Genomic DNA, 26,372 nt, shown 5'->3' with positions numbered 1-26,372 from the left:
TTAAGCAGGATGTATAAAGCACTAGCCACTTTATAAAATAGCAATATACTGGAATTATTAAAATAAAAAATTTCTGCTCATCCAAGAGACAGTATTTAAAAAGTGAAAACGCATACCATTGTCTGAAAGACATTGGTGGTTTTATTCTTAATAATTGTGTTATCCTTTCAATGGTTGTGCCTGCCCTCTTCCTTCCTGCCTCACTTATGAGCATTAGGTTTTTTTGTTTTTTTGTTTTTTTTATGGCCACACCTCTGGTGTATGGAAGTTCCTAGGCTAGGGGATAGATGAAAGCTGCAGCTGCTGGCCACAACCATAGCAGTGCAGGATCCAAGCCACATCTGTGGTCTGTGACGTAGTTTGTGGCTGTGCTGGATCCTTAACCCAATGAGTGAGGCCAGGGATTGATCTTGCATCCTCATGGACACTATGAGCCTTTATTTTCTTCACCTTTCACATACAGAGATATAGGGAACTCCTGAGCATCAATTTTGAAGGTTCTTCATTAGTAATGCAAGAAGACAAAAGTTACTAATTGTATTGAGTCTTAACAGATATTGTTGTATATACATAGGAGAGGGAAGAAATTGTAATATTCAAAAGTACTAGAATTTTAAAAGTTAGGTGAGGTTGTTAGATTCGTGATACATAAATAAAACTTAGTAACTTTTTTTATTACTAACACTTAACCAATTTGACATGGAAATAGAAAAAAAAAAAAATCAGCAGTATAACACAGCCTGTAAAGTTACAAAAGAGTTATAGGGTGTTCCCATCTTGGTGCAGCAGAAGCAAATCTGACTAGGAGCCATGAGGTTGCAGGTTCGGTCCCTGGCTTTGCTTAGTGGGTTAAGTATCCTTTGTTGTAACTGTGGTGTAGGTTGCAGATGAGGCTTGGATCTGACGTTGCTGTGGCTGTGGTGGAGAATTTTAAGGAAAACTTTAATAAGAATAATTTATCTTTATGAAGAAAACTAATTTCTTGAAGTTACAGTACTGTGGTATTGAATATTTGGTGGCATGATATTCCAGTGAAAGGCCTTAATATAAAATTAATGTCCTTTTTGAAATAACATTTAGTGCAATTAAGTTAATACAAATCAGGATACCAGTGGGTTTTGAAAATGGATAAAATTATTTTGGAGTTTATTTACATGAGAATAAATGTGTGAGGAGTTGCTCTTGTGGCTCAGTGGTAAAGGACCCAATAGTATCCATGAAGATATGGGTTTGATCCCTGGCCTTGCTCAGTGGGTTAAGGATCCGGCGTTGCCACGAGCTGTGGTGTAGGTTGCAGACGTGGCTCGGATCCCGCGTTGCTGTGGCTATGACTGTGGCATAGGCTGGCAGCTGCAGCTTCAATTTCACCCCTAGCCTGGGAATTTCCATGTGCCACAGGTGTGGCAAGAATAAATGTGTGGAAATGACTCAAAAATAAAACGAAAAGGTATGGCAACAAGAATTTGTCTTACTAGAAGCTAACTTTTCTAGTAAGATATTATAATTAAAACATTACAAATGTGGCACAAAGTAGGTCCAGGTATATTTGGGAAGTTAATGAATAAAAAGTATTTAAGTTTAGAGGAAAGGGGATGGTTTAATAAATGGAACAGGTGTAATTGCAAGAAAAAAATTAGAACCTTCACAATATAAACAAAAACATTTTAGTTGGAGTATATAAATTAAAACGTAAAAGCACAACAAAGTTTAGCTCTGTATTTGTATAACTTCATCAGTGAAGGAAACCCAAAAGCTACATTTTGGCTACATTTAAAAAACATGCCTTGAAAGATAAAATTTACCATTAAAGTATGTATCAAAAGACAAAACACTAACTGGGAAAATATTTTTATTACACATATCTCTAATTAAAAAACTATAAATTAATATGAATGGACAGCCCAAAAGAAAATGGGCAGTGAGCAAAGAATGTAGATTATTTATAGAAAAGAAATAACCATATAGCATATTTAAACGTGTTCAACCTCTCTAATCAGAGAAATGCAAATTTAAAGAAAGTGCATGATACCGCTTGGCTCCCCCAGCCCACATTCTTCCTGTAGGTAGGCGTGCTAGTAATGTAAATATATCCACTTTGAGTGGAGATGCTGGGAATATTGTTACTGCTGGGATTGTGAGTTAATCCATCCAGACTTTCACTAACGTTTAAAATAGATTCACCCTTTTACCCAGTAATCCCTATAAAATAAATGAAATACTATGTAAGGATATATGTTCGTTGATATTTTTTACAGTTGTATTTGTATTGGTAAAAGAGTGACTACAACTTGAATGTCCATTAGTAAGTGAATGATAAGACGGTGTTAAAGTGATGAGTGTACTTGAAATATGTTGTTAGTGTCAAAAAGAATAAATTGCCATTGATTCCTTTGAAGAGGTATCTGCAGTATATATTAGAAAAAGTAAGGTGCAGGGTAATATGATCTGGTTTCTATTAAGAACAAAAACCAACATGACAATAATTCATGGGTAATCATGCTCATCTGTGTTTGTATGCTCATGGAGAAAGATGTGGGAGGATGTGTTATTAACATTGTTTGCTTTAGGATATGTAGGATGGGATATGTAGGCCATTGGCTACAGCTCCGATTAGATCCCTAGCCTGGGAACCTCCGTATGCCGTGGGTGCAGCCCTGAAAAAAGACAAAAAGACAAAAAAAAAAAGTTTTCTGCTCTATAGAGCAGACTAGAAGAGTTAATACATTAATTCATTATTCTCCTGGGCTTTTCAAGTCTTTGTGAGTGAAGAGTTTAGACCCAGTTCAGTGAGCATCATACACTACTCTTGAAACAGTCGGGTTTTCTATACAATGATAAGAATATTTTGTTTGAAACTGTTGGAAAAGTACATTGTGAAAGTTTATGCAGCTAAGAGAGGAATCCATAAATGCTCAGATTTTAATTTTGATGTTTTACCCAAACAGGTCAAGTTCTAATGTTTTGTTTTATTTTCCTAATAGCTCCATCAGGGCACTGTTCCTGTTTCTTACACAGTAACAACAGTGGCACCACATGGGATTCCACTCTGCACAGGCCAGCACATCCCTGCTTGCAGTACACAACAGGTCCCAGGATGCTCTGTGGTTTTCAGTGGCCAGCACCTCCCTGTCTGTAGTGTGCCTCCTCCCGTAAGTCTGTGCATCTTTCTTTTGGGTGGCTAAGTGTGTTACACTAGCAAAATTTAAGAGACTTGTAGCTTTTCACTTTCAAGTAAAAAAGAATTTTATTGCAACAGCAATCTCAATAGTAGCATCTGTACAGTGACAGTTTAGTAAAAGTAGCTTTGGGAGTTCCTATTGTGGCTCAGTAGGTTACAAACCTGACTAGTATCCATGAGGTTGCAGGTTTGGTCCCTGGCCTCTCCCAGTGAGTTAAGGATCCAGCGTTGCCCTGAGCTGTGGTGTAGGCTGCAGATGCAGTTTGGATCCTGCGTGGCTGTGGCTGTGGCTGTGGCTGTGGTGTAGGCTGGCAGCTGCAGCTCCGATTCAACCCCTAGCCTGGAAAATTCTATATGCTGAACGTGTGGCCCTTAAAACGGGGCGGGGGGGGGGGGGCGACAAAAAATTAGCTTTAAAACTTGATGTATTTTTACATTAGTTGAAATCATAAATATTTTAATATCCTGAAGCTGAAAGCTTGCTCCCTCACATATCAGCGCTGTTTATAATTACACCTTAATAAAGGTTGGCCTTGGAATTCCTGTCATGGCTCTGTGGAAATGAACCCAATTAGTATCCATGAGGACTTGGGTTCGATCCCTATCCTCACTTAGTGGGTTAAGGATCCGGCGTTTCCGTGAGCTGTAGTGTAGGTTGCAGACATGCCTCAGATCCCACATTGCTGTGGCTGTGGTGTAGGCTAACAGCTATATCTCCAATTCGCCCCCTAGCCTAGGAACTTCCATATGCCAGAGTGCAACCCTAAAAAAGGGGGTGATGGGGGGAAGGTTGGCGTTGAGGTTTTAACATAGGATATTGGACTATTTAGCCATAAAGTTTCAGAGATTTTGAAGATCAACAGTAATAGTCACAGCACTTAACTGGGTTTTAATGGGCACTTTGAGCACTTGATTTTGTTTATTTCTCACTATAGGAAGCTTGTGATGAAAATGATACCCATTTCCTAAATGATGAAATCGAAAATTACTTGCTTAATGTTATAGAGACAATTAGCATGAGAAAGCATGGGTTTTCACCCACTTCTTTTTTTTTTTTTTTTTTTTTGTCTTTTGTCTTTTGTCTTTTTAGGGCCGCCCCCGCGGCATGTGGAGGTTCCCAGGCTAGGGGTCTAATGGGAACTATAGCTGCCGCCTACACCACAGCCACAGCAACGCCAGATCCGAGCCTCATCTGTGACCTACACCACAGCTCATGGCAACGTCAGATCCTTAACCTACTGAGAGGCCAAGGGATTGAACACGCAGCCTCATGGTTCCTAGTCGGATTTATGTGTCACGATAGGAACTCCTTTCACCCATTTCTTTTTGCCTCTTAAGCTTATGCTGTATTCTTTACCAACCTCCAGTCCAGCCTCTTTATTTAAAAAATGAGGTTACTGAAAACCAAAGGATTTAAACTAAGGTCAGTAATGTCATCAAAGTAAAGCACGTTGCTAAATCTAATTATAATCCTATACCCTGTCTGAATCTGAGATTAAAATCAATAAGTACATGCAAATACTAGCACCAATTTAACAGATTAATTTACCCAAGCCTGCTTTCTCAGTAATTAACTCTGGAACCAGTGTGCTAAATTAGCAGAAAAATACTGAGAGACTATAAAGCATTTAGTTCTCAGTTGGGCTCTTATAAATACAAAAATCCTAGAAATAAAAACATCTACAATACTCAGAGTTCCCACTGTGGCATGGTGGGTTAAGGATCTGGCTTTGCTACAACTATATCTCAGATTCAGTCCCTGGCCTGAGAACTTGCTTATGTCACAAGTGTGGTAGAAAAAAAAGAAAGAAAAAAAAAATTTACAGAATCCACAAAGGAGAGTCTCTTGTAAAGTAGTAATATCTGCTTTATTTTAAACCAAGTAGAAAAAGATTGTTCTTCTATGCAGTACTTTCCTTCCATTTCATAGCTATTCCAAAAACTAAAGTAAAAGGTGTTTTTTTGACAGATTTATAAGAACTATAAAATGCCATTATTTTACTAATAGATGCAAAATTACACTAATTTCATTGTTAATATCAGTTGTTAAAACATTTTGGTATGATTTTTTTGCTTTTTAGGGCTGCTCTTGCAGCATATGCAAGTTACCAGGCTAGGGGTCCAATCAGAGCTTCAGCTGCCGGCCTATACTACAGTCACAGCAACTTGGGAACCAAGCTGCATCTATGACCTACATCGCAGCTCATGATAGTGCCTGATCCCCAACCCACTGAGGGATCAAACCCACATCCTCATGGATCCTAGTCAGATTCGTTTTCTGCTGCACCGCAGTGAGAACTCCAGCAATGACATTTTTAATCTCACTATAGTTTTCTTTTAATTACATGTTCTGATACTTTTAACAAAAAATAATGATTTCTCTTACAGATGCTTCAAGCATGCTCAGTTCAGCACTTGCCAGTACCGTATGCTGCATTCCCACCCCTTATTTCTAGCGATCCATTTCTTTTACATCCTCCTCACCTTTCTCCCCATCATCCTCCTCATTTGCCACCTCCAGGCCAGTTTGTCCCTTTCCAAACACAGCAGTCACGATCGGTAAGTACCTCACAAAATAGTCTTTAATGTTCACGGAATGTTTAGACCTAAAAGGCAGGGTAATTTAAAATAGATGTAAGTTGTTGTGGCTTAACAACTGTAACTTAGGCTTTGTTCTGATTCTTAAAAGAATTAAGGAATCCCTACACATAAAAATATGTGTATACATAGTTTACCTGGAATTATCTTGCTTCATAAATTTTTCTAGTTATTTTTTATGTCACTTACCTAGTTTAAATTTTTTTTGGTATCTGCAATCCTTTGGGAAGTAAATCTGAAGAAAAATTCAGTTCTGGTTTTTCCTTTCATGTGTTTCTTTTCTTTTTTTCTTTTTGTGGCCACACCTGCTATTAAACAAAGTTCCTAGGCCAGGGGTCAAACCTGCATCCTCATGGATATTAGTCTGGTTCTTAACCCACTGAGCCACGATAGGAACTCCTTTCATGTGTTTCTAAAATGGAAAATGAAAATATTATAAAATTGTTTATACTTGTTAGAATAATATTTATATTCATTTAGGCAAGTGAAGTAATCCTTTGAACCTCAATTGTTTTTTCCAAAAGGTGGTTTTCCACTAATGTTCTGATGAAAAATAGATGAGATAGTCTATTAATATAGTTAACTCTGTCCTGTGGTTGGAATATAGCTGAAAGGTGTATTATTTGGGGAGGGGGGTAAGGTGGTTTGGAGGAGGTAAGCACTGTATAAGTGAAAGGAAAGGCACAGAACAAAGGTCCTGTTGTTTTTTGGACAGGCCAAGTTTAACATCTCAACCGTCAGACATTAAGGGAGAGTAGGAGGAAGAACATACAGAAATGGCTTGAGCAGAAATGGTCAGCCTCACCTGTGAAAGGAGCTAGATGGTTACTCTAGCAGAGCCTGGCCATCCTTTACTTAGGGTTTATGCACCATGCTTGGTTTCAGGCAGAGGTGAGAGGTGAGCTGAACTGACTGCTCTCCCAAAAACTATAGAAGCTTCCTGTGACAGAAGTTTGGCTAATCTGAAAAGTTAGTTACTTCTACAAGAAAATCTTTTATTAGCATCAGGATAGGATTCATGTCAGGATGTTCCTTAGCTTCCAGAACCGGAGAATTAAAGGTTAAAACTAAATTTAGCCATCATTTACATACGAATTTGGAATTCTTTCAAAGATCCAACCACATAGCTAAATTGGCACTTAGATTCACGTGTGTTGGCATAGTGTCAGCAGTTGTGATTTCCCTCAAGCATACTTAGACTTACGAAGTAAAATGTCAGCAGTTACTTGTATTTGAATAATGTGCCGCTATTCTCTAATTGTGGAAAGGAGTTAGACTAACATTTAAGAATACATGTTCCCAAAAGAATCAAATTGAAAACATCGGCACAAAAAATGTGTATACGGATGTTCATTGCAGCATTACTCCTAATAGCCCCAAAGTGGAAACAGTCCAGATTTCCATTAACTAATGGATGGATAAACAAAACATGGCATTTCTATACAGTTGATTATTTTTCAGCTTTAAAAAGGAATGAAGTACTGATACACAAACTACAAGCTGGATGAACCTTGAAAACATTGTGCTAAGTGAAAGAAGCCAGATATAAGGGCCACATATTATATGACGATTGATAGATAGATAGATACAAATATAAGTATATTTGAAATGCCCAAAATAAGCAAACTTAAGACATGTAAGATAGATTAGTGGTTGTCCAGGGCTTGGGAAAGACTGGGGGAAATTAGATAGTGGTGAGGTTCCACCATTCTTGTGAACATACTAAAATCCATTGAATTGTACCCCTTAGAAGGAATTTTTATAGTATGTGAACTATATCTCAAACTGTTCCCTTCCCCCAAAAGGCAACATTCTATGTGCTTTGCATAGTAATATATGCTTTTTGTACATTCTCTGTGTTCACGACACACTTTTGAAGTAAGCTGTGAACAGTTCTGTAGATGACAATACCGAGGATCAGATTATGTGATTTACATAAGAGCCACATGGCTCATTAGTGATGGCATCAAGAGTTTGTGTAAAACAACAGCCCATAAGCTTTCTACCACAGTATACGGCCTTCTGTGTTCTATCCTATTTAGCCCTAGTTGTCATTTATAATATGGACCACATTTGATTTCATCTATTAAAGGTTTAGTGTCTGAAAATCATATGTGGGTCAGTGTGCCACAATTAAAAGTAGTTTTGACTTTAACATAGTTGGCTTACTACATGACTTTTTGTCTTTCCTTCTCTCATTTAAGAGAAAGTACAAATAGTCCAAGAAATGTATCCTTAGTGGATAGTGGAAATGCTAAATAACATGTTTCAGAGATTTATTTAATTTTCATTGGGAGCACTAAGATTTTACCATTTTAGGCTGTGTATCCACATGTATGAATTTAGATTGATGTGAACATCAAGAAATGCATCACCCTGAAGATACCTTAACAGGGTTTTGAGTTTTGTTACTAATAAAGCATAATCTGTCTGAACACTGGAGGTATATTAGTTTGCCTTTTTCTCCCCTCAGCCTCTGCAAAGAATAGAAAATGAAGTGGAACTCTTAGGAGAACATCTTCCTGTAGGAGGTTTTACTTACCCTCCATCAGCCCATCCCCCAACATTACCTCCATCAGCTCCTTTGCAGTTCTTAACACATGATCCTTTGCATCAGGAGGTTTCCTTTGGAGTAGTAAGTTTTCATTCATTGTAATTAATTTATTGCCTTGATAATTTACTTGTTTTGAATTCTGTTTCGATGTAACTCTTTAAGTGTTTAGAATTTTAAGTGTATTCTTGCAGTCTCTTGGAAAATTGTATTTAGAAATATACCTAAGTTTTAAACTAGTTGTTGCATCTCTGTTAACATTTAAGAAATATTAAATCCCACTTGAATAGTAACACATTTCTAGGTTTTTAAAAAGAAGAAACTTCATTTGACAGTTAAAAGTTGTGAACGTAGCATGATCTTAAATTGTTTTAACATGTTTCCTCTACAGCCTTATCCTCCATTTATGCCTCGAAGACTCACAGGACGTAGTAGATATCGATCCCAGCAGCCAATACCACCTCCTCCTTATCATCCCAGCTTACTACCTTATGTGTTGTAAGTTGTCTTTCTTATTTTAATGAGTTTTGAATTTTCATACTCTTGAGATTCTCTTTCCTTTATGAACATTTCTCTGCAGTGTGTAATTTACAGTGTGTTAGTTATTTGTTTATATCTAATGTTAAGTGCTTGGAATAGGGGGCCATATAAGGGTGAAAGAGAGAGAAGAGCAAGGATGAGAGAGAAGTGGGAGGAGAGAGAAATTTGTGAACCAGAAGATAGGTTTAACAAATCAAAAGGTAAAGAAGTTTAAAATTTTTGTGTCTATTACAGCTGGCATCACTTGCCACCTTCTTTGGTTATCCAGCCTTTTTTTTGCTGCTGCTTCTCTCGAGGGAAGAGGGGAAAAAGGTTATTTCTGTGTTTTAGAAATACTTTGCTGGAGTTCCTCTTGTGGCTTAGCAGAAATGAACCAACTAGTATGCATGAGGACTCAAGTTCAGTCCCTGGCCTTGCTCAGTGGGTTAAGGATCCAGCATTGCCATGAGATGTGGTGTAGGTCACAGACAAAGCTCAAACCTTCTTTGCTGTGGCTGTGGTGTAGGCCGCCAGCTACAGCTCCAATTCACCCCCAAGCCTGGGAACTTCAATATGTGGTATGTGCAGGCTTAAAATGACCAAAAAAAAGAAAAAGGGCTGTGTGCTTGTATCAACCTATTTTGATAATTACAGCTTTACTATAAGTCTTCAAATAGTGTAGGAGTTCCCATGTGGCTCAGTTGGTTAAGGATATGGCATCGGAGTTCCTGTCGTGGCACAGTGGTTAATGAATCCGACTAGGAACCATGAGGTTGCAGGTTTGGTCCCTGCCCTTGCTCAGTGGGTTAACGATCCGGCGTTGCCGTGAGCTGTGGTGTAGGTTGCAGACGCGGCTCGGATCCCGTGTTGCTGTGGCTCTGGCGTAGGCCGGTGGCTACAGCTCCGATTCAACCCCTAGCCTGGGAACCTCCATATGCCGCGGGAGCGGCCCAAAGAAATAGCAAAAAAAAAAAAAAAAGGATATGGCATTGTCACTGCAGTGGCGTGGGTTCAATCCCTGGCCCAGGAACTTCTGCATGCCATGGGTACAACCAAAAAAAAATTTTTTTTTAAATCAGATAGTATAGACCTTTCAACTTTGTTCTTCGAATGCTTTTATTTAAAGTCTTTTTGCATATCCATGTAAATTTGAAAATCATCAAATCAGTTTATACTTTTAAAAAGAGTGTGCTGGGGAGTTCCTGTCGTGGCTCAGTGGTTAACGAATCCAACTAGGAACCATGACGTTGCAGGTTCCCTGGCTTTGCTCAGTGGGTTAAGGATCCAGCGTTGCCACGAGCTGTGGTGTAGGTCGCAGGCTCGACTCACATGACTCACATCCCGTGTTGCTGTGGCTCTGGCGTAGGCCAGTGGCTACAGCTTCAATTTGACCCCTAGCCTGGGAACTCCATATGCCGCGGGATCGGCCCTAGAAAAGACAAAACAGAAAACAAAAACAAATATTGAGTCTTCTAGTCTACTTATACAGTATATTTCTCTATTCATCTCTTGAAATTTACCTTAGTACTTTTACAGTTTTTATTATGCAAGTCTTAAACAGTTTGTTCCATTCATCCCTAATGTTCTCATGGATTTTTAATGTCAGTTTTTAATAATTTATTACTAGTCAAGTCAGTTTCTTTGAAGGGTTATGACTGATCAACACTGACTATTCTTTTTGTATCAATGCTTGTGTTGGTTATTTTCATTGGCAGATCAATGCTCCCAGTGCCACCTGCAGTGGGCCCAACTTTCAGCTTTGAATTGGATGTAGAAGATGGAGAAGTAGAGAATTACGAGGTTAGTAAGTGAACTGTGAATTAATTTGGGGAATCTTGTATGCATAAAAATATTGTACTACCCAACTAACTCACTCATCTAATTAAATATTTATTGGGTAAATCCATTGTACCTTTCAAGATATAAGTATGTTTCAAAAAAGTATTCATCCTTAAAGATAGCTCAACATGTACCACAGTTATAATAACAAGACAGACTTTGATGTTCTATTAGAATTACATACTGTTTCTGTGAGAGTATGTAAATGAGAAAACAGTGCATTATGGTGGGATGTTTGCAGCAGCAGAAATGATAGAGCCAGTTCTTCTTTTTTTTTTTTTTTTTGTCTTTTGTCTTTATCTTTTTAGGGCCACACCCTTGTCATATGGAAGTCCTCAACACCGGGGTATCCAAGCCGTGTCTCCAGCCTACACCACAGCTCACGGCAGCACCGAATCCTTAACCACTGAGCAAGGCCAGGGATTGAACCTGTGTCCACATGGATTTTAGGTTCATTAACCACTGAGCCACGACAGGAACTCCCTAAAGCCATTTCTTGAAGGGTGGGAAAGTTTTTTCATGCCTAAGGTTAAGGCAGGGAAATGATGGATATTCTTGAGGAACAGTGTACAGTCTGGCTAAAGTTAGAGGGAGAAAATGGAAATTTTTATTTTTTAGGGCCGCATACACGCCATTTGGAAGTTCCCAGGCTAGGGGCCGAATCAGAGCTACAGCTGCTGGCCTACACTGCAGCCACAGCAACGCAGGAATCTGAGCCAAGTCTGCAACATACACCACAGGTCACGGCAATGCCAGATCCTTAACCCATTTAGCGAGGCCAGGGATCAGACCCGCATCTTCATGGATCCTAGTTGGGTTTGTTGACTCCTAAGCCATGAAGGGAACTCCCAAAATGGAAATTTGATTGAAAAGCTTAACTTGTCTGGTTCTTGCCCTGCTAAAAAATGGATATAATTTTGAATATTTTGGAAGGAAGAAGCCACTTAATGTTTTGGCACTTAGGCATCAGATTATTACCTTAAAGAGTCAAAAACTGCACTAGTAGCATGAGGAATAAATGAGAGTGGTTAGAGATGACAGTAGCTCTGCTACAGAAGGACTGCATGTGAAGAAGGCAAAATCAAAGATGATGGGGCAGAGAGATGACATCATTTAACTTAGATGATGATGGCATTGTTGTATTATTTGAGATTAGGAATAGGAGGGACACTTTAAGGGTTGGAAGGCACATTTGGATTTGATGATATTGAATGTGAGTGACTGTGTGACTTTGTTTTGGTACCAGCTGTTTGCTGCTTACCTAGCCTCACTCAGTCATTATATATATGATATGAATACTGGAACAGGTTTTGTTTGTTTGTTGTTGTTTTAGGTTAACTGAACCTGGTAACAGAGAGGAGAGAACCATCTTACAGCACTTACTGTTTTTTAAATGCACGTGGAATTGATCAGGCCACATGCTGTATTCTTTTGTAGTTCTTAAAATGCTATTATGTCACTTTCTTTTTGCATATACCATCACACTGCAGTGTCATTTTGATTCAATTCCCAGGTTTCTTGAAAAGGGGGCTGTAATAATTTCCTGGTTTTGTTTCTACATTATTTATGTTGGTTTTGTACAAAGGAGTAAGAAAAGGAGTTGGCTATCCTTTAGGCATTCTATACTAAAATGAAGTCATAAGTCATATTGTTGAAAAGGATAGCTCTTTCTTAAACAGATCATATATGTATCAGTGGAAAAAACATTGGTGCCATCCCAGTGTACAAAAAATATTTGGAATCTCTTTCTAAATTATTTGGGTTGATTCTCTTAATTTTCTGCAAAGTCATAATTTAATCCAATCAAGAAAGTTTAATTTGCTTTTCTGATTTTCTGTGGTATAAGCAGTACTACGTAGTCCAGAGTACTTGCCATTTTTTTGTGTCTACCCTATACATTCTTGTCCTTTACTCCCACTGATTCTTCTGCTTAAGGACCTTTCTTCTTTCCTGCATATGGCCATCTTTTAAGACCCAGTTAACAACTTGCTACCTCTATGAAAGGTGTTTCTAGTCCCTTCCCAGGTCTAAAACCATACATACTGATGAGGTCCTGCCTTTAGTTACCTTGCCTGCCAGACCATGTAAATTTGTTGAGGGCCCTGTTATTGTCCATCTAATAAGGGCCTAATGAACATGTTGAATATAATTGTCCTAAATTATGTTAGTTGACCTAAGTGTCCTGTAGAATATAAAATAGAGATATAAAACATAAATGTCAGCTATATTATAAATTTTACCTAAATTCTATAGCTAATCAGCATCAATTCACTTTAACAATTTACCATCTGTTCTAGCATTTAGAAAGACTTAAGGGCATGCATGGTGAAGGAGAAGCAGTTTATTTAGATGACTCAATTCTTCAAATAAAGATATACCAAAACCAGTGTTGTAGCAGCATCATATTAAAAACACAGCTATCAGAGCTTTGATTATTGAGATTATGGGAAATTAAATTTGTTCCTCTCATTGTCTATTGTTATTTCTTTGTTACCTATTCTCTCTCTCTCTCTTTTTTTTTTTTAGAGCCATATCTGTGGCATATGGAAGTTCCCAGGCCAGGAGTTGAATCGGAGCTGCAGCTGCCAGCCTACGCCATAGCAGTGTGGGATCCAAGCTATGTCTGCAACCTACACCACAACTCAAGGCAACACTGGATCCTTAACCTACTGAGTGAGGCCAGGGATCGAACCCATGTCCTCATGGATACTAGCCACGTTTATTACTGCTGAGCCACAACAGGAACTCCTAGTACTTATTCTCTTAGCCCTGTGACAGCCTTTTAAAAAAGAGGGAAAGCAGCATGCATATGGCTGCCTGATTGTAGGATAAAGCAAATGAAGAATTGGAGCCATTGAAAAGTGGGAGAAAGAAGGTACTGATGTAAAAATCAATAAGCATAATGGCTGCAGTATGTTGAAACACATTAGCTATGTTAAAATCCATGAGTTGATAATGATACTTCAGAAATAATAGGACAAAACCTAATTGGTCTTATCTTGCCTATTTTATTTTAATTTTTTTGTCTTTTCTAGGGCCATACCTGCAGCACATGGAGGTTCCCAGGCTAGAGGTCTAATTGCAGCTGTAGCTGCCAGCCTACACCCCAGCCACAGTTAACTCAGGGTTCGAGCCATGTCTTTGACCTACATCATGGCTCACGGCAACACCGGGTCCTTAACTCACTGAGTGAGGCCAGGGATCAGACCCACAACCTCATGGTTCCTGGTCCGGATTCGTTAACCACTGAGCCACAGCGGGAACTCACCTCTTGCCTATTTTAAATAAATTATACTATTAAGTACAGTTTGCTATGAGGCAGCTAGTCAATACAGAAATATTTTATCTAATAAATGAAAGAATGATAGAATAGTAACATTTTGCCATCATTAATGAATTAATGGATCTAGGCAGTTTTCCGTCAGTGCTAACATGACAACTAGACATGGTGAGCCTTATGATGGGAATAATAAAATCTTCCACTTAAAGAAAGTACAGGGGACAAGGAATGTGTTAAACTACTTGAGTCACGGGTTGGAAGGTTCAGTCAGCAAATTCAGACTGGGACTTTCTACAGGCCATTGACCTAGTTTCTTTAACAAATATAAGAGTAGGAGTTCCCGTCGTGGCGCAGTGGTTAACGAATCTGACTAGGAACCATGAGGTTGCAGGTTTGGTCCCTGCCCTTGCTCAGTGGGTTAACGATCCGGCGTTGCCGTGAGCTGTGGTGTAGGTTGCAGACGTGGCTCAGATCCTGCACTGCTGTGGCTCTGGCGTAGGCCAGTGGCTACAGCTCCTATTCGACCCCTAGCCTGGTAACCTCCATATGCCTCGGGAGCGGCCCAAGAAATAGCAAAAAAAGACACACACACACAAAAAATATAAGAGTGAAAAAAGATGCCCGCTCTTTTTTATGGCTGAGTAGTATTCCATTGTGTATATGTACCACATTGTCTTAATCCATTGTCTGTCAAAGGACATTTAAATTGTTCCTATGTCTTGGCTATTGTGAATAGTGCTGCAGTGCACATAGGGGTGCATGTATCTTTTTCAAGGAAAGTTTTGTCCAGATATATGCCCAGGAGTGGGATTGCTGGGTTATATGGTAGTTCTATATTTAGTTTTCTGAGGTATCTCCATACTGTTTTCCATAGTGATTGTACCAATTTACATTCCCACCAACAGCGTAGAAGGGTTCCCTTTTCTCCACACTCTTCTCCAGCATTTGTTGTTTGTAGACTTACTAATGATGGCCATTCTGACCGGTGTGAAGTAGTACCTCACTGTAGTTTTGATCTGCGTTTCTCTAATAATTAGTGATGTTGAGCATTTTTTCGTGTGCCTGTTGTATGTCTTCTTTGGAGAAATGTCTATTTGGGTCTCCTCATTTTTCAATTGAGTTGTTTTTTTGCTTTTGAGTTGTGTAAATTGTTTGTATATTTTAGAGGTTAAGCCTTTGTCGGTTGCATTGTTTGAAACTATTTTTTCCCTTTTTATTTTTTTATGGTTTCCTTTGCTATAGCAAAGCTTATAAGTTTGATTAGGTCCCATTGGTTTATTTTTGCTGGGCAAAAGCTTGTAAGTTTCATTAGGTCCTATTGGTTTATTTTTGCTCTTATTTCTGTTGCCTTGGGAGACTGACGTAAGGAAACACCTGTACGGTTGATGTCAGAGAATGTTTTGCCTATGTTCTCTTCTGGGAGTTTGATGGCGTCTTGTCTTATGCTTAAGTCTTTAAGCCATTTTGAGTTGATTTTTGTCGATGGTGTGAGAGTGTGTTCTAGTTTCATTGATTTACATGCAGCTGTCCAGTTTTCCCAGCACCCTTGCTGAAGAGACTGTAAATAATGCCATTTGCGGCAACATGGGTGAAACTGGAGACGCTCATGCTAAGTGATGTTAAGTCAGAAAGAGAAAGACAAATGCCGTATGATATCACTTATACCTGGAATCTAATATATGGCACAAATGAATCTATCTGCAGAAAAGAAACAAACTCATGGACTTGGAGAACAGACTTGTGGTTGCCAAGGGGAAGAGGGAGGGAGTGGGATGGACTGAGACTTCAGGGTTAGTAGATGCAAACTGTAGCATTTGTAGTAGATAAGCAATGAGATCCTGCTGTATAGCCCAGGGAACTATATCTAATCACTTGTGATGGAACATGATGGAGGATAATGTGAGAAAAACAATGTGTGTGTGTGTGTGTGTGTGTGTGTGTGTGTGTGTGTGTGTGTGTGTGTAACTGGGTCACTTTGTAGTATAGCATACATTAACAGAACATTGTAAATCAAGTATGATAAATTTTTTTAATTTTTAAAAAATTAAAATAGTTTATATACTTAAGGGATTCATCATTCAACTTAATTTTTTTTCTGAAGCTGTTAAACCATTAAATGATAAGAAAAGAGTTTGAAAATGAAATGTTAAAACTGTTCAATTTAATTTTTATTTTGTTGCTTGTAACAACATATTTTCCCAAAAAAATTGTCTAAAATGATCATGGATATCAATAAAAGTATTATTTCAAAAATGAACAAAAAAGATGCTTGAGGAGTTCCTGTCATGGCTCAGTGGTTAATGAATCCGACTAGGAACCACGAGGTTGCGGGTTAGATTCCTAGCCTCACTCAGTGGGTTAAGGATCCAGGGTTGCCTTGATCTGTGATAGAGGTCGCAGACTCGGCTCAGATCCTGCATTGCTGTGGCTCTGGCATAGGCCAGCAGCTACATCTCCGATTAGACCCCTAGCCTGGGAACCACCAGATGCCGAGGGTGCAGCCCTAGAAAAGTCAAAAAGAGACAAAAAAAAAAAAAGATACTTGAGACATCATGCAGTGGTAATACATGAATTTATTTGGATCCTAATTTGAACGAACTACTTCAAAAAGTGTCTTAAAAATAATTGAAAAGTCAGAGACATTTGATGATTAATTTGGGGGGTGTAATGATGTTATTGTGGTTATATTCTTTCATTTATTTATTTATTTGCCTTTTCTAGGGCTGCTCCCTCAGTATATGGAGATTCCCAGGCTGGGGTCTAATCGGAGCTATAGCCGTCAGCCTATACCAGAGCCACAGCAACTCGGGATCCGAGCCACATCTGCAACCTACCCCACAGCTCATGGCAGTGTCAGATCCTTAACCCACTGAGCAAGGCCAGGGATCGAACCCACAACCTCATGGTTCCTAGTCGGATTCGTTAACTACTGAGCCACAGCAGGAACTCCTGGTTATATTCTTCTAAAAAGTCTTTTAGGGAGTTCCTGTCGTGGCGCAGTGGTTAACGAATCCACTAGGAACCATGAGGTTGCGGGTTCGGTCCCAGCCCTTGCTCAGTGGGTTAACGATCCGGGCGTTGCTGTGAGCTGTGGTGTAGGTTGCAGACGCAGCTCGGATCCCACGTTGCTGCGGCTCTGGTGTAGGCCGGCAGCTACAGCTCCGATTCGACCCCTAGCCTGGGAACCTCCATATGCCGCAGGAGCGGCCAAAGAAATAGCAAAAAGACAAAAAAATAAATAAAAAATAAAAAGTCTCTTAGGGAGTTCCCATTGTGGCTCAGTAGAAACAAATCCGACTGATAACCATGAGGATGTGAGTTAGGTCCCTGGCCTTGCTCAGGAGGTTAAGAATCCGGCGTTGCCGTGAGCTGTGGGATAGGTCTCAGACACAGCTCGGATCCTGAGTTGCTGTGACTATGGCTCTAGGCCGGCAGCTGCAGCTCCAGTTTGACCCCTAGGAACTTCCATATGCCGCGGGTGTGGCCCTAAAAAGCAAAAAATAAAAATAAATAAAATACAAGGTCTTTTAATGTTTAGGGCAGTAGTGTTTCTCAGCTTGGATATAGTTTTATCCTTTAAAGAATATTTAGCAGTATCTGGAGATATTTTTGTGGGGACCAGAGATATTACTAAACATTCTTAGTGCACAGGACAGTCCCCCACAACACATTTTATCCAGCTCAGAATGTGAAAGTTGCTCACTTTGACAGACTGTCTTAAAGAGACACACAGAACCGTTTCACCAATGAAATAACACCATGTTTTAGTTTCCTGGGGTTTAGAAATGGACAGTAAGAGAGGAAATAAAATTAGCCATGAATTGTTCTGCCTGGGTAATGAACATATGGAAAGTAACTATTTCTTTTCTTTTATATGTATTTAATATTTTTCCATAATAAATACAGATTTTTTAAAATATTTATTGGAATAGAAAATTTAAAGAAAGATACAGTTATGTTTCCCTTTCCCTCTATAGGCCCTGTTAAACCTAGCAGAGCGACTGGGAGAGGCCAAGCCTCGAGGACTAACTAAAGCAGATATTGAACAACTTCCTTCTTACAGGTTCAATCCTAACAACCACCAGTCAGAACAGACTTTGTAAGTACATTTTTTTTTGACATCACTCTGTTATATTTCCTTTTCCACCTTTATGAAATAAAAGCTTGAGAGTCGAAGGTAACCTGATAAAGCTAAGTAATGACTATTTCATACCATAAGCCTGGGCTGTCCGGCAAGGTGGTAGCTCCTAGTCACACAGGGCTGTTGAAAGTTAAAAGTTAAATTTTTCAGTTGCAGTAGTGGTGATTCTGTGTCTGAAGGTGTAGATGTAGAGCATTCTATCACTTCAGTTCTATTGAACAGTGCTGTTCTGGACTGCAGAAATTGTATGGTTTTTAATTCAAACTCCAGAGTGTTTTATATTAGATTGAAAAGTCTCATACCTATAACATTTGAGGGTTTTCCCTCTAAGATTGTGCTTATTTTATCTTTTTTATAGCAACTCTACTGAGAAACAGTTCACATTTAAAGTGTACAATCCAGTGGTTTTTAGTATATTCATGGAGTTTTGCAACCTTCATCACAATCAAATTTACACCGTTTTCATCTCCCCCAAAAGAAGTTTCTTACCTATTAGCAGCCACTCTTAATTTCTCCCCAATCCTCTACCCCAGCACAGCCCTCCCCCCATTTATCTCTATAGATAGATTTGCCTATTCTGGATATTTCACATATATGGAAACATAAAATATTTGGTCTTATAGATCTGGCTTCTTTTACTTCTTTTTTGGCTATACCCATGGCATACAGAAGTTCCTGGGCCAGGAATTAAACCTGTGCCATAGTAGTGACCTGAGCCACTGCAGTGACAACGCCAGATCCTTGACCCACTGCATGACAAAGGAACTTTTTGGGATCTGGTTTTCTTTCACTTAGCATAATGTTTTCAAGTCCCTTCATGTTTTACCATTTGTATCACTTCATTCCTAAGTGGCTACACCATTTTACCTTCCCCCCAGAATTATAAGGAAGTTTTATATTCTTTCTCCAGTTTTTAATTGAGCTATCCTCATTGTTATAGAAGTTACTTATACATATATATGTACAAGTCCCTTAGGAGATATACCATTTTTTCAAAAATATCTCCCATTCTGTAATTTAGTTCTAGATTGTTGTCTTTTGAAGCACTTTTTTTTTTTGAATGAAGTTACCTAGTTTTTTGGGTGGTTGTTTCTAATGCTTTTGGTATCACCTCTAAGAAACTATTGCCTATTTTAAGATCCTGAAGATATATTCTTGTGTTTTCTTCTAAGAATAGTTTTTAGCGCTTTCATTTTTGAGTTAATTTTCATATATTGTTTGAGATAGAGGTCCAGCTTCATTCTTATGCATATGGGTATTCAGTTGTTCCAACACCATTTGTTGAGTAGAATAGCATCTTCACTATTAAGACTGGCTTGGATGTTAAGCCAGAAATTTTCTTGATGATCTCTCAGTAAAGCACTCTACCAAACATCTTAATATCATGCTCTTTTCACGGTATTGATAGATTTCTTTTGTCTTAAAATTTAAATAATATTTGATAGGTGAGATGATAAATAGTTTTGTAGGCTTTGATAACCAAAATAGAAACCACTTGGCTTTATGGTTGAACAATCTTTTTGCCTTTTTTTTTTTTTAGGTGTGTAGTATGCATGTGTGATTTTGAGTCAAGGCAGCTACTTAGAGTTTTACCCTGTAACCACGAGTTCCATGCCAAGTGTGTCGACAAATGGCTTAAGGTAAAGTGATGGCATCTGAAGGGAGTGACATTGAATTTCCTTTTTTATTGACCATAGTTTCATGTAGAGTCAAGTCCATGTTTTGGTGGAGGGTAATTGAGGCAAAATTGAAACACAGCTTTCACTATGATTTCTTCAGAAAAGAGAAAAGACCAGTAAAATTAACTATAATCATCAACATTAGGAGTGATTTTACAAAATCTTAAAATAGGGTTTTTGTCCTTGATAATCAGTATGTCCTAACTTTCTTCTAAGAATTTAGAAAGGGACCTTATTGGAGCTTTTTTGTCAGGTTTTACATGAGAAATAAACCTCTAATGCTTTTATGTAATTCTGACCGTTTTCTCTTTTGTGTATATGGGGAGAGGGGAACCCAAAGTGCACAGATTCTAACAGTATGCCAGGGTGAAATTATTTCAGGGACTTCTTATTTTCTGTTTTTATAATAACATAATAAAAATGTGATGCAGTAACATAACTTAGCTTTGTGGTTTGTTTCTTTGTTTTAGGTTATTCTAAGTAAGAGATGATAATAATGGCTTAGATAACTTCATGGTTGGTAAGGAAGACAGATGAGTTAAAATAAAATAGAATCAGTTTTCTGTGAGCACAGATTAAGGTACCCAGTTTAGCCCAAACTGAATCCTGAAGGTGGAGAGTCTTAACATTTTAGAAAAAGGAAGCTGTTGTAAATGCACAGCTCTGACATGTGAGAGCAGAGAATGACCAGAAAACCACAAGTTCCATGTGGCTGATGGCTGCAGTGTGAAGGGAGCATGGCAAGAGAAGAGGGTTTTCAGAGACCAGCTTATTGCAGTCACTGTGAAATGTTTGGGTGCTCGGACTTGATCCTGAAAGTAATGTGGGAGGATATTGTTTAGAAAGATCACAGCCACTGTTTGCGGAATGGAATAGAGATAATTTCTGAGAGACACAGGAAGATGGAATAAGGGGGTGTTCTGAGCCAGGAAAAAATAGTAGAAATTGGATGAAAAGAAAAGGACTTGATTTGAGAGCCATCATAATGTAGAAATGAGAGTATTTGGTGGAAAATGGGTTGTAGAAAGTAACAGAGCAGGGGTTGTCTGTTTCTGATTTTAGCAACACAGCAAATGGTTGTGCCATTTGTTGATCCCGAGTTTTAAGCCAGTTACTAAATTTGTCTAAACTAGTGATGGGTAATCTTATCTACGTGTTGAAACAGACTTACTAAGAAATTATTCATAGACTATTATTGTCTGAGATTTTAAGTATTTTTAAAAAGACAAACTAAGGAATTAAAACAATTTTTTTCAAAAATTTTAGATTTTCAAAATAAAAGATGTACTTAAAACAAAAATAAACGAGAGATTAAATCATTGGTTTTTGGTTTTTTGTTTTGTTTTGATTTTGGCTGTACCCGCAGCATGTGGAAGTTCCTGGGGCCAGAGATCATTCGAACCCTCACTGTAGCAATGACATTGCCAGTTCCTGAACCCATTGAGCCACCGGGAACTCCTACCTTATACCTTCTTAAAGGAAAGAAACTATGTGGAAAGTAAAAATTGTTCCCTTGCTTTTAATATGTTTCATTGTATAAGTCAAAACTCAGACACATTTTCTCTTTTGTGTTCTAGGCAAATCGTACTTGCCCAATTTGCCGAGCTGATGCTTCAGAAGTGCATCGGGATTCCGAATGACCAACCTAAAAGCACAAATAGTTTCGGTGTTCCTCATCACATGTATATACGGACTATCCATTGAACTTAATCTGTGTGGCTTCCAGCCCTCCCTTTACCAAAAGGGTCAATGGACCTTTCTTTGCACTGTGTGACTTAATCAACTATAAAAGCTTACAATTAGTCTTCACAATTATGGGATTGTTATACTAACCGTGTGATTGGAACTCCAAAGACTTTTTCTTTAGCTTAATTTTGTGTGTGCACTAACATTCCCTGGTTTTTGTGTGATCATTCCGAGTGTTGCTGCAAGATTACAGTGGACGTGATCTTTTAGCATGTGCTTTTATAAAAAGTGGTAGCTCCAGATGATATAGCAATCTACCTTATATAGAGCCTTCAGAAACTGTGAGTGGAAGTGAATGCAGCGTATGACTGTTGGTGATAAATGTATCTGTGTGTGAGAGAGAGAATGTGTGCAACTACTTGTGTGAGGGCATGGTAGCTAATGTGTGTATGAGATCCTATATACCAGCATGTACCAAGAATGTGTGTGTAGTTTTAATTATGCTGCAATGTATAATCTGGTGTGTTATTTAAACAGCACTAGTACTGTACACTGGTTTTTTCCCTTGTGTTTGCTGTTGCACACTGATTGCTAAGGGTGCATCATTTATAAGCATTGAATACTCCATCCCCTTCCCTCCCAATGAATGGAATGAGAAAAGCCTTCTTCCTTTGCTTCAGGCAGCTGTCACCTTCTCTTTGTTGGTGGTCCCAAGTGGGTCACTTAAGAAAAAAGTGTAACAGATTCTCACTCCATGAACCTGACATTTTGATTCTGTTGTGACAAATTTTTAAATCTCCAACTTGCTGTTTCCAAAAAGAAGGTGCAATATCATACATCATCAGTTAGCAATATTAGCATTTCAATCAATGATTTGAATGTTGATACTCTCTTACTTTTTCCTTTACATTTCCAGTAAGCTTCTTACCGGAAGTACTTGTGATTTTTTTTTTTTTAAATGTTTAGATTTGTAGTCTATTCTGAAGATATTTGAGTAATATATTTCTAAGAATACCACTGGTCCCATGAAGTCTCACCTCCTTTACTTCCACCAGAACAAAATCTGTTAATTCTGATATGTGTTCCTTGTTCAACCTCCCATAGGCAACTAAATTGTTTTAAGTAAACTATATTTCTGTTCATATTAATTCACCTGCCAAGCTCCACTTCTGAAAGTTGTCTAGTTCTTCTCCCATCAGTAAATGTGCTTCTCATAAAAATCCTCATTTCCAGGATTTATTAAGTGCTGTGACAGCTCGAGTTCCTTAGACCTGATGTGCTTTGATGTTTTATTGCTTTTTGATTTTTGTTTGAATGAGAAAAAAATTAATATAACAGGTGTCCAGAATACTTGCAGTATAAATGATTTGATTTTTGTATAAAAAATAATGCTGTAAAGCAGGAATTGACCTTCATTTAGTTGATCTGAAAATAATACATAGCTTTGTGGGTTTTTTTATTAGGTTCATTGAGCCTAATTTTGATTGTTTAAAGACATTTTTTCCAGCAATGTTTGGATTCCTCTCTCATTCTTCTAGTGTATTCAGCATTGTCTGCCTCTTCCTGCAGTTGATGTCATTGCTCTGTTTGCAGTAGCACAAGCTGCATAATTCCAGTCAGGACTGTGATAACTTGCTGCCAGCCTCACTCAACTTTCAGTTGGCTCTGTGTCAGTTTTCTACTCAGACAGTGTTAACTACTTGTTACTGCCATGCTACTTGCCTTCCCTTGAAGACTTTATAAGCTCATCACAGCTTAGAGTTCAGTAAAGTCAATTCACACAGAAGCACAATTTTGCCCTTTTCCAGACACTGTTGCCTCTATCTAGTCATATAAATAGGATTTTGCATACTTTCTGTTTGCCCCTGTATTTGTCAGTGCATCAGAAATACATCTAAACAGTGGTAAAATGCACATATTACTTTTAAATCATTAGGACATCCCCACCTGTTCCTGATGAATAAAGTGTGTTAAAGACCAAAATTATTGACATAATAATCAGTTACATTACAAATCACGTATAGTTTAATCTTTATTTTTTTTAATTAAGAAATCATGTTTAAAATGGCAAAAGCCCATGTTATACATAGACTCTTTTATATAGCTGCAAAAAAATTTATATCTGTACAGATCTAACATAACACTACTACACTCAGTATTCATTTTATTGAAGCATGCAAGTAAAGCACTTTTTCTAATTTATATAGATACCTAATTAACAAGGCACATTGTACTAATGACTAGGAAAAGTAGTTCTTTTTTCCCTCCCTCTGACGATGAATTCTTGTCATAATATCCTTTTTCCAGTAAAATTTTGAGAGGCAGTTGGCAATTTAGGAGGCAGCAGGGTCTATTTTGGTAAAATCCTGAATTGTTGCACTCTTGTGACTGATCTTTCTTTGGGAATGTCTTTTATTTGCATAGGGCTCTTAGAGATGTGTGCAGACTTGCTTATTATGTGGTTAGTGCGTGTTAGGAGCATACAAGCATGTGTTCTGAACCAGCTGAGATTAGCCACAGTGAGCAACTTGGTGGCTAGCTGAAGAGAAAGAACAGTTGATTCATACCCAGCTGTTGGTACCTTGGGGGATGAACCAAATAGCAGGCAGATGTTGGTTCGTTGCCTTCTTCCTCTTTCCTCCTAAAATATTGGCTTTACCATCTTAACTCTGCTGTGTTTTTTTTTCCTTTGCATGAAATATCATCTTTGTTTTTAGCGCCTCCTTCTTCCCCCAACAGAACAAAAACAAAAAACAAGGCCTCCAGAGATCTCATTAAGATTTTCTGTCCTGATTTTTTTTGAGCAAAATCTGGAAAATGTGAAAGCGTATTTAGATTTTATATACTCTCTGAAATGTGATTTGTTAAGATTCTTAAATTTGGTCCTCTTGTAATATTTTAAATGAGATCTACCAACTCATGATGAGACTGTTTTTTGCAGATATCTTTAGGCCTTTATTAGAAAGCTGTTTTCCCCCTGTTGGTACATTCGGTTACCTCATTTTGCTGTTTGTTTCAGATTATGAAAGCTTACAGGGGTGTATTTTGGAATTGTTTGCTGAGTCATTTCCTCAAATCATATTCCATTGTATCAGTTAACATATAGTTTTAAATGTACGTATTATAAATATCTGTAACCAAATCATTTGAAGGCTTGATAAATTTTTAACAAAGTTTGTACATTTTTTATGAAAGTTACTAGTAATGCTTTACTAAGTAGTGCAATGAATTTTTATTTTTAATCCCTGTGCCCAATTTTGGAGTTGAGAGGGTTGTTGGTAATAAATGTATGATGTACACTTAAAACATTTGGTTGTGTTTCATGTTACTGTGTTAGGGAAGGGTAGGGGTTATGTGTGTTTGGAAGGAGGGGTATAGCGGGCTTCTGACAGGAAGATAGAATTCTTGAGCTACTGACAGCCAGATTTCATTTTTAGTCTGTAATTCAGATTTTGTTTCTATGTTTGTATAAACAACTTGGAAATATAAAAGCAACTAGTGTTATATATAACATGGTACATATTTTACATCTTTAAAAAGGCCAGGAAGATAGCTGAGTTTAGACACACATGTGGTATAAGTTTACTGAACAATGGAGGACACATAAGCAGGTAGCTGGATTTTATAGAGTCAACCATAAGATGTAGGAAGTAAGAGTATAATAGGTAATTGGATGGATTGGTTCATATTAGCTATAGTAGCTTATGCCCAACTTATTAATAGATCCCAATTCTCCCTCTTTCAGGGAGTTTGGCTTGAGGTGATGCTCTCTAGCTGGCCTACAGTAGTCAACTGACGGAAGCATTCATAAAGGTGACCAAGTCCTGATTGTTTCCCTCAATTTTCCGCATTATTCTTTCCCCCAGCGTTCTTGAAAGAGTATTCGTGTTGGACTTAGAATGTCTTGAAACCTGTACTGTCTTACAGCAGAGGCATTTGCTCTCCCAGCTCCCTACCTACAATAAGGCAGCAAGGCCCATGCAGCCAGTTGTGACCAAAGAAGTGTAAGCTTAGGCCATGTAGGAGCATGCAAAAGCTAGCTCTCGTTTCTTCTGCCGTGGTGATGGCAGCCCTGGGTCCTGAGTCACTCGCTGGAAGAGAGCTGTCTGGACTCTAGACTTTCTTTTAGCAATAAGTAGAGATCTTTAAACTACTTTTTATTAGGACTTCATCTTTGCCAATGTATCCTAACTATACTTCGATATGAACAGATCATAGACGTGTTTTGTACCAGAGGATAAAATTAAAATTCTTGTGAATATTCATGGTCAGATCATTACCAAGTGTTTCAGGTCTCTTGTGTGCTTCACCCTAATGAACTGTACAGACATGGCTTTCCAGTAGAAGTATAATTAGCCACATATGTAATTTTTAAAATTTTAGTGGCCACATTAAAAAGTAAAAAGAGGAGTTCCTGTTACACCAGGTTACCTATCTGGTTTCCAAATAATTGAACATTCCTCTTAATATCCCAAGGCTTCTTAATTTTTTCATTGCATCCCTTCATAAACTATGCTTTAGAAATAATTTTAGTCTTTGTATAATTGAATGAAACCTGTCTATATTCAGTATATAAATATGTTAAAACAGGAGTTCCCGCCACAGCTCAGCAGTTAAGGAACTTGACTAGCATCCATGAGGACACGGGTTCAATCCCTGGCCTTGCTCTGTGGGTTAAAGATCTGGTGTTGCTGCAAGCTGTGGTGTAGGTCGCAAACGCTGCTCAGATCCTGCATTGCTGTGGCTCTGACGTAGGCTGGCGGCTACAGCTCTGATTGGACCCCCAGGCCGGGAACCTCCATGTGCCGCAGGAAAAAAAAACAGACTTAGTTCCTGTGAACTTAAGTCTCTGGCTAACATTCAAGAACAGTTTCTTGTTTGTCAGTAACTTCCCAAGTCAT

The 26,372-nt window shown here is 38.3% G+C and overlaps 1 protein-coding gene across 12 annotated transcripts in view; it reads left to right on the top strand.

The window, feature by feature from the left end:
* RNF38 (ring finger protein 38) overlaps positions 1-24,779 on the top strand; it is a 129,310-nt gene extending 104,531 nt beyond the window's left edge. For 11 of the 12 annotated variants that reach the window (XM_013993658.2, XM_013993657.2, XM_013993656.2 and 8 more), the window contains 8 exons: positions 2,982-3,149; positions 5,567-5,737; positions 8,250-8,411; positions 8,719-8,825; positions 10,562-10,646; positions 17,943-18,064; positions 19,647-19,746; positions 21,363-24,779. In XM_013993658.2, the coding sequence (XP_013849112.2) occupies positions 2,982-3,149; positions 5,567-5,737; positions 8,250-8,411; positions 8,719-8,825; positions 10,562-10,646; positions 17,943-18,064; positions 19,647-19,746; positions 21,363-21,425 (978 nt within the window). In that variant the 3' untranslated portion in view covers positions 21,426-24,779. The remainder of the gene's footprint in view (positions 1-2,981; positions 3,150-5,566; positions 5,738-8,249; positions 8,412-8,718; positions 8,826-10,561; positions 10,647-17,942; positions 18,065-19,646; positions 19,747-21,362) is intronic. The other variant, XM_013993659.2, reaches the window with a different exon arrangement.

Source organism: Sus scrofa, chromosome 1 (genome assembly GCF_000003025.6).
Source record: "Sus scrofa isolate TJ Tabasco breed Duroc chromosome 1, Sscrofa11.1, whole genome shotgun sequence".
In the NCBI taxonomy this organism is placed as follows: Eukaryota; Metazoa; Chordata; class Mammalia; order Artiodactyla; family Suidae; genus Sus; species Sus scrofa.
Note: the sequence above shows the minus strand (reverse complement) of the source record. Positions and strands in the feature narration are given on the sequence as shown.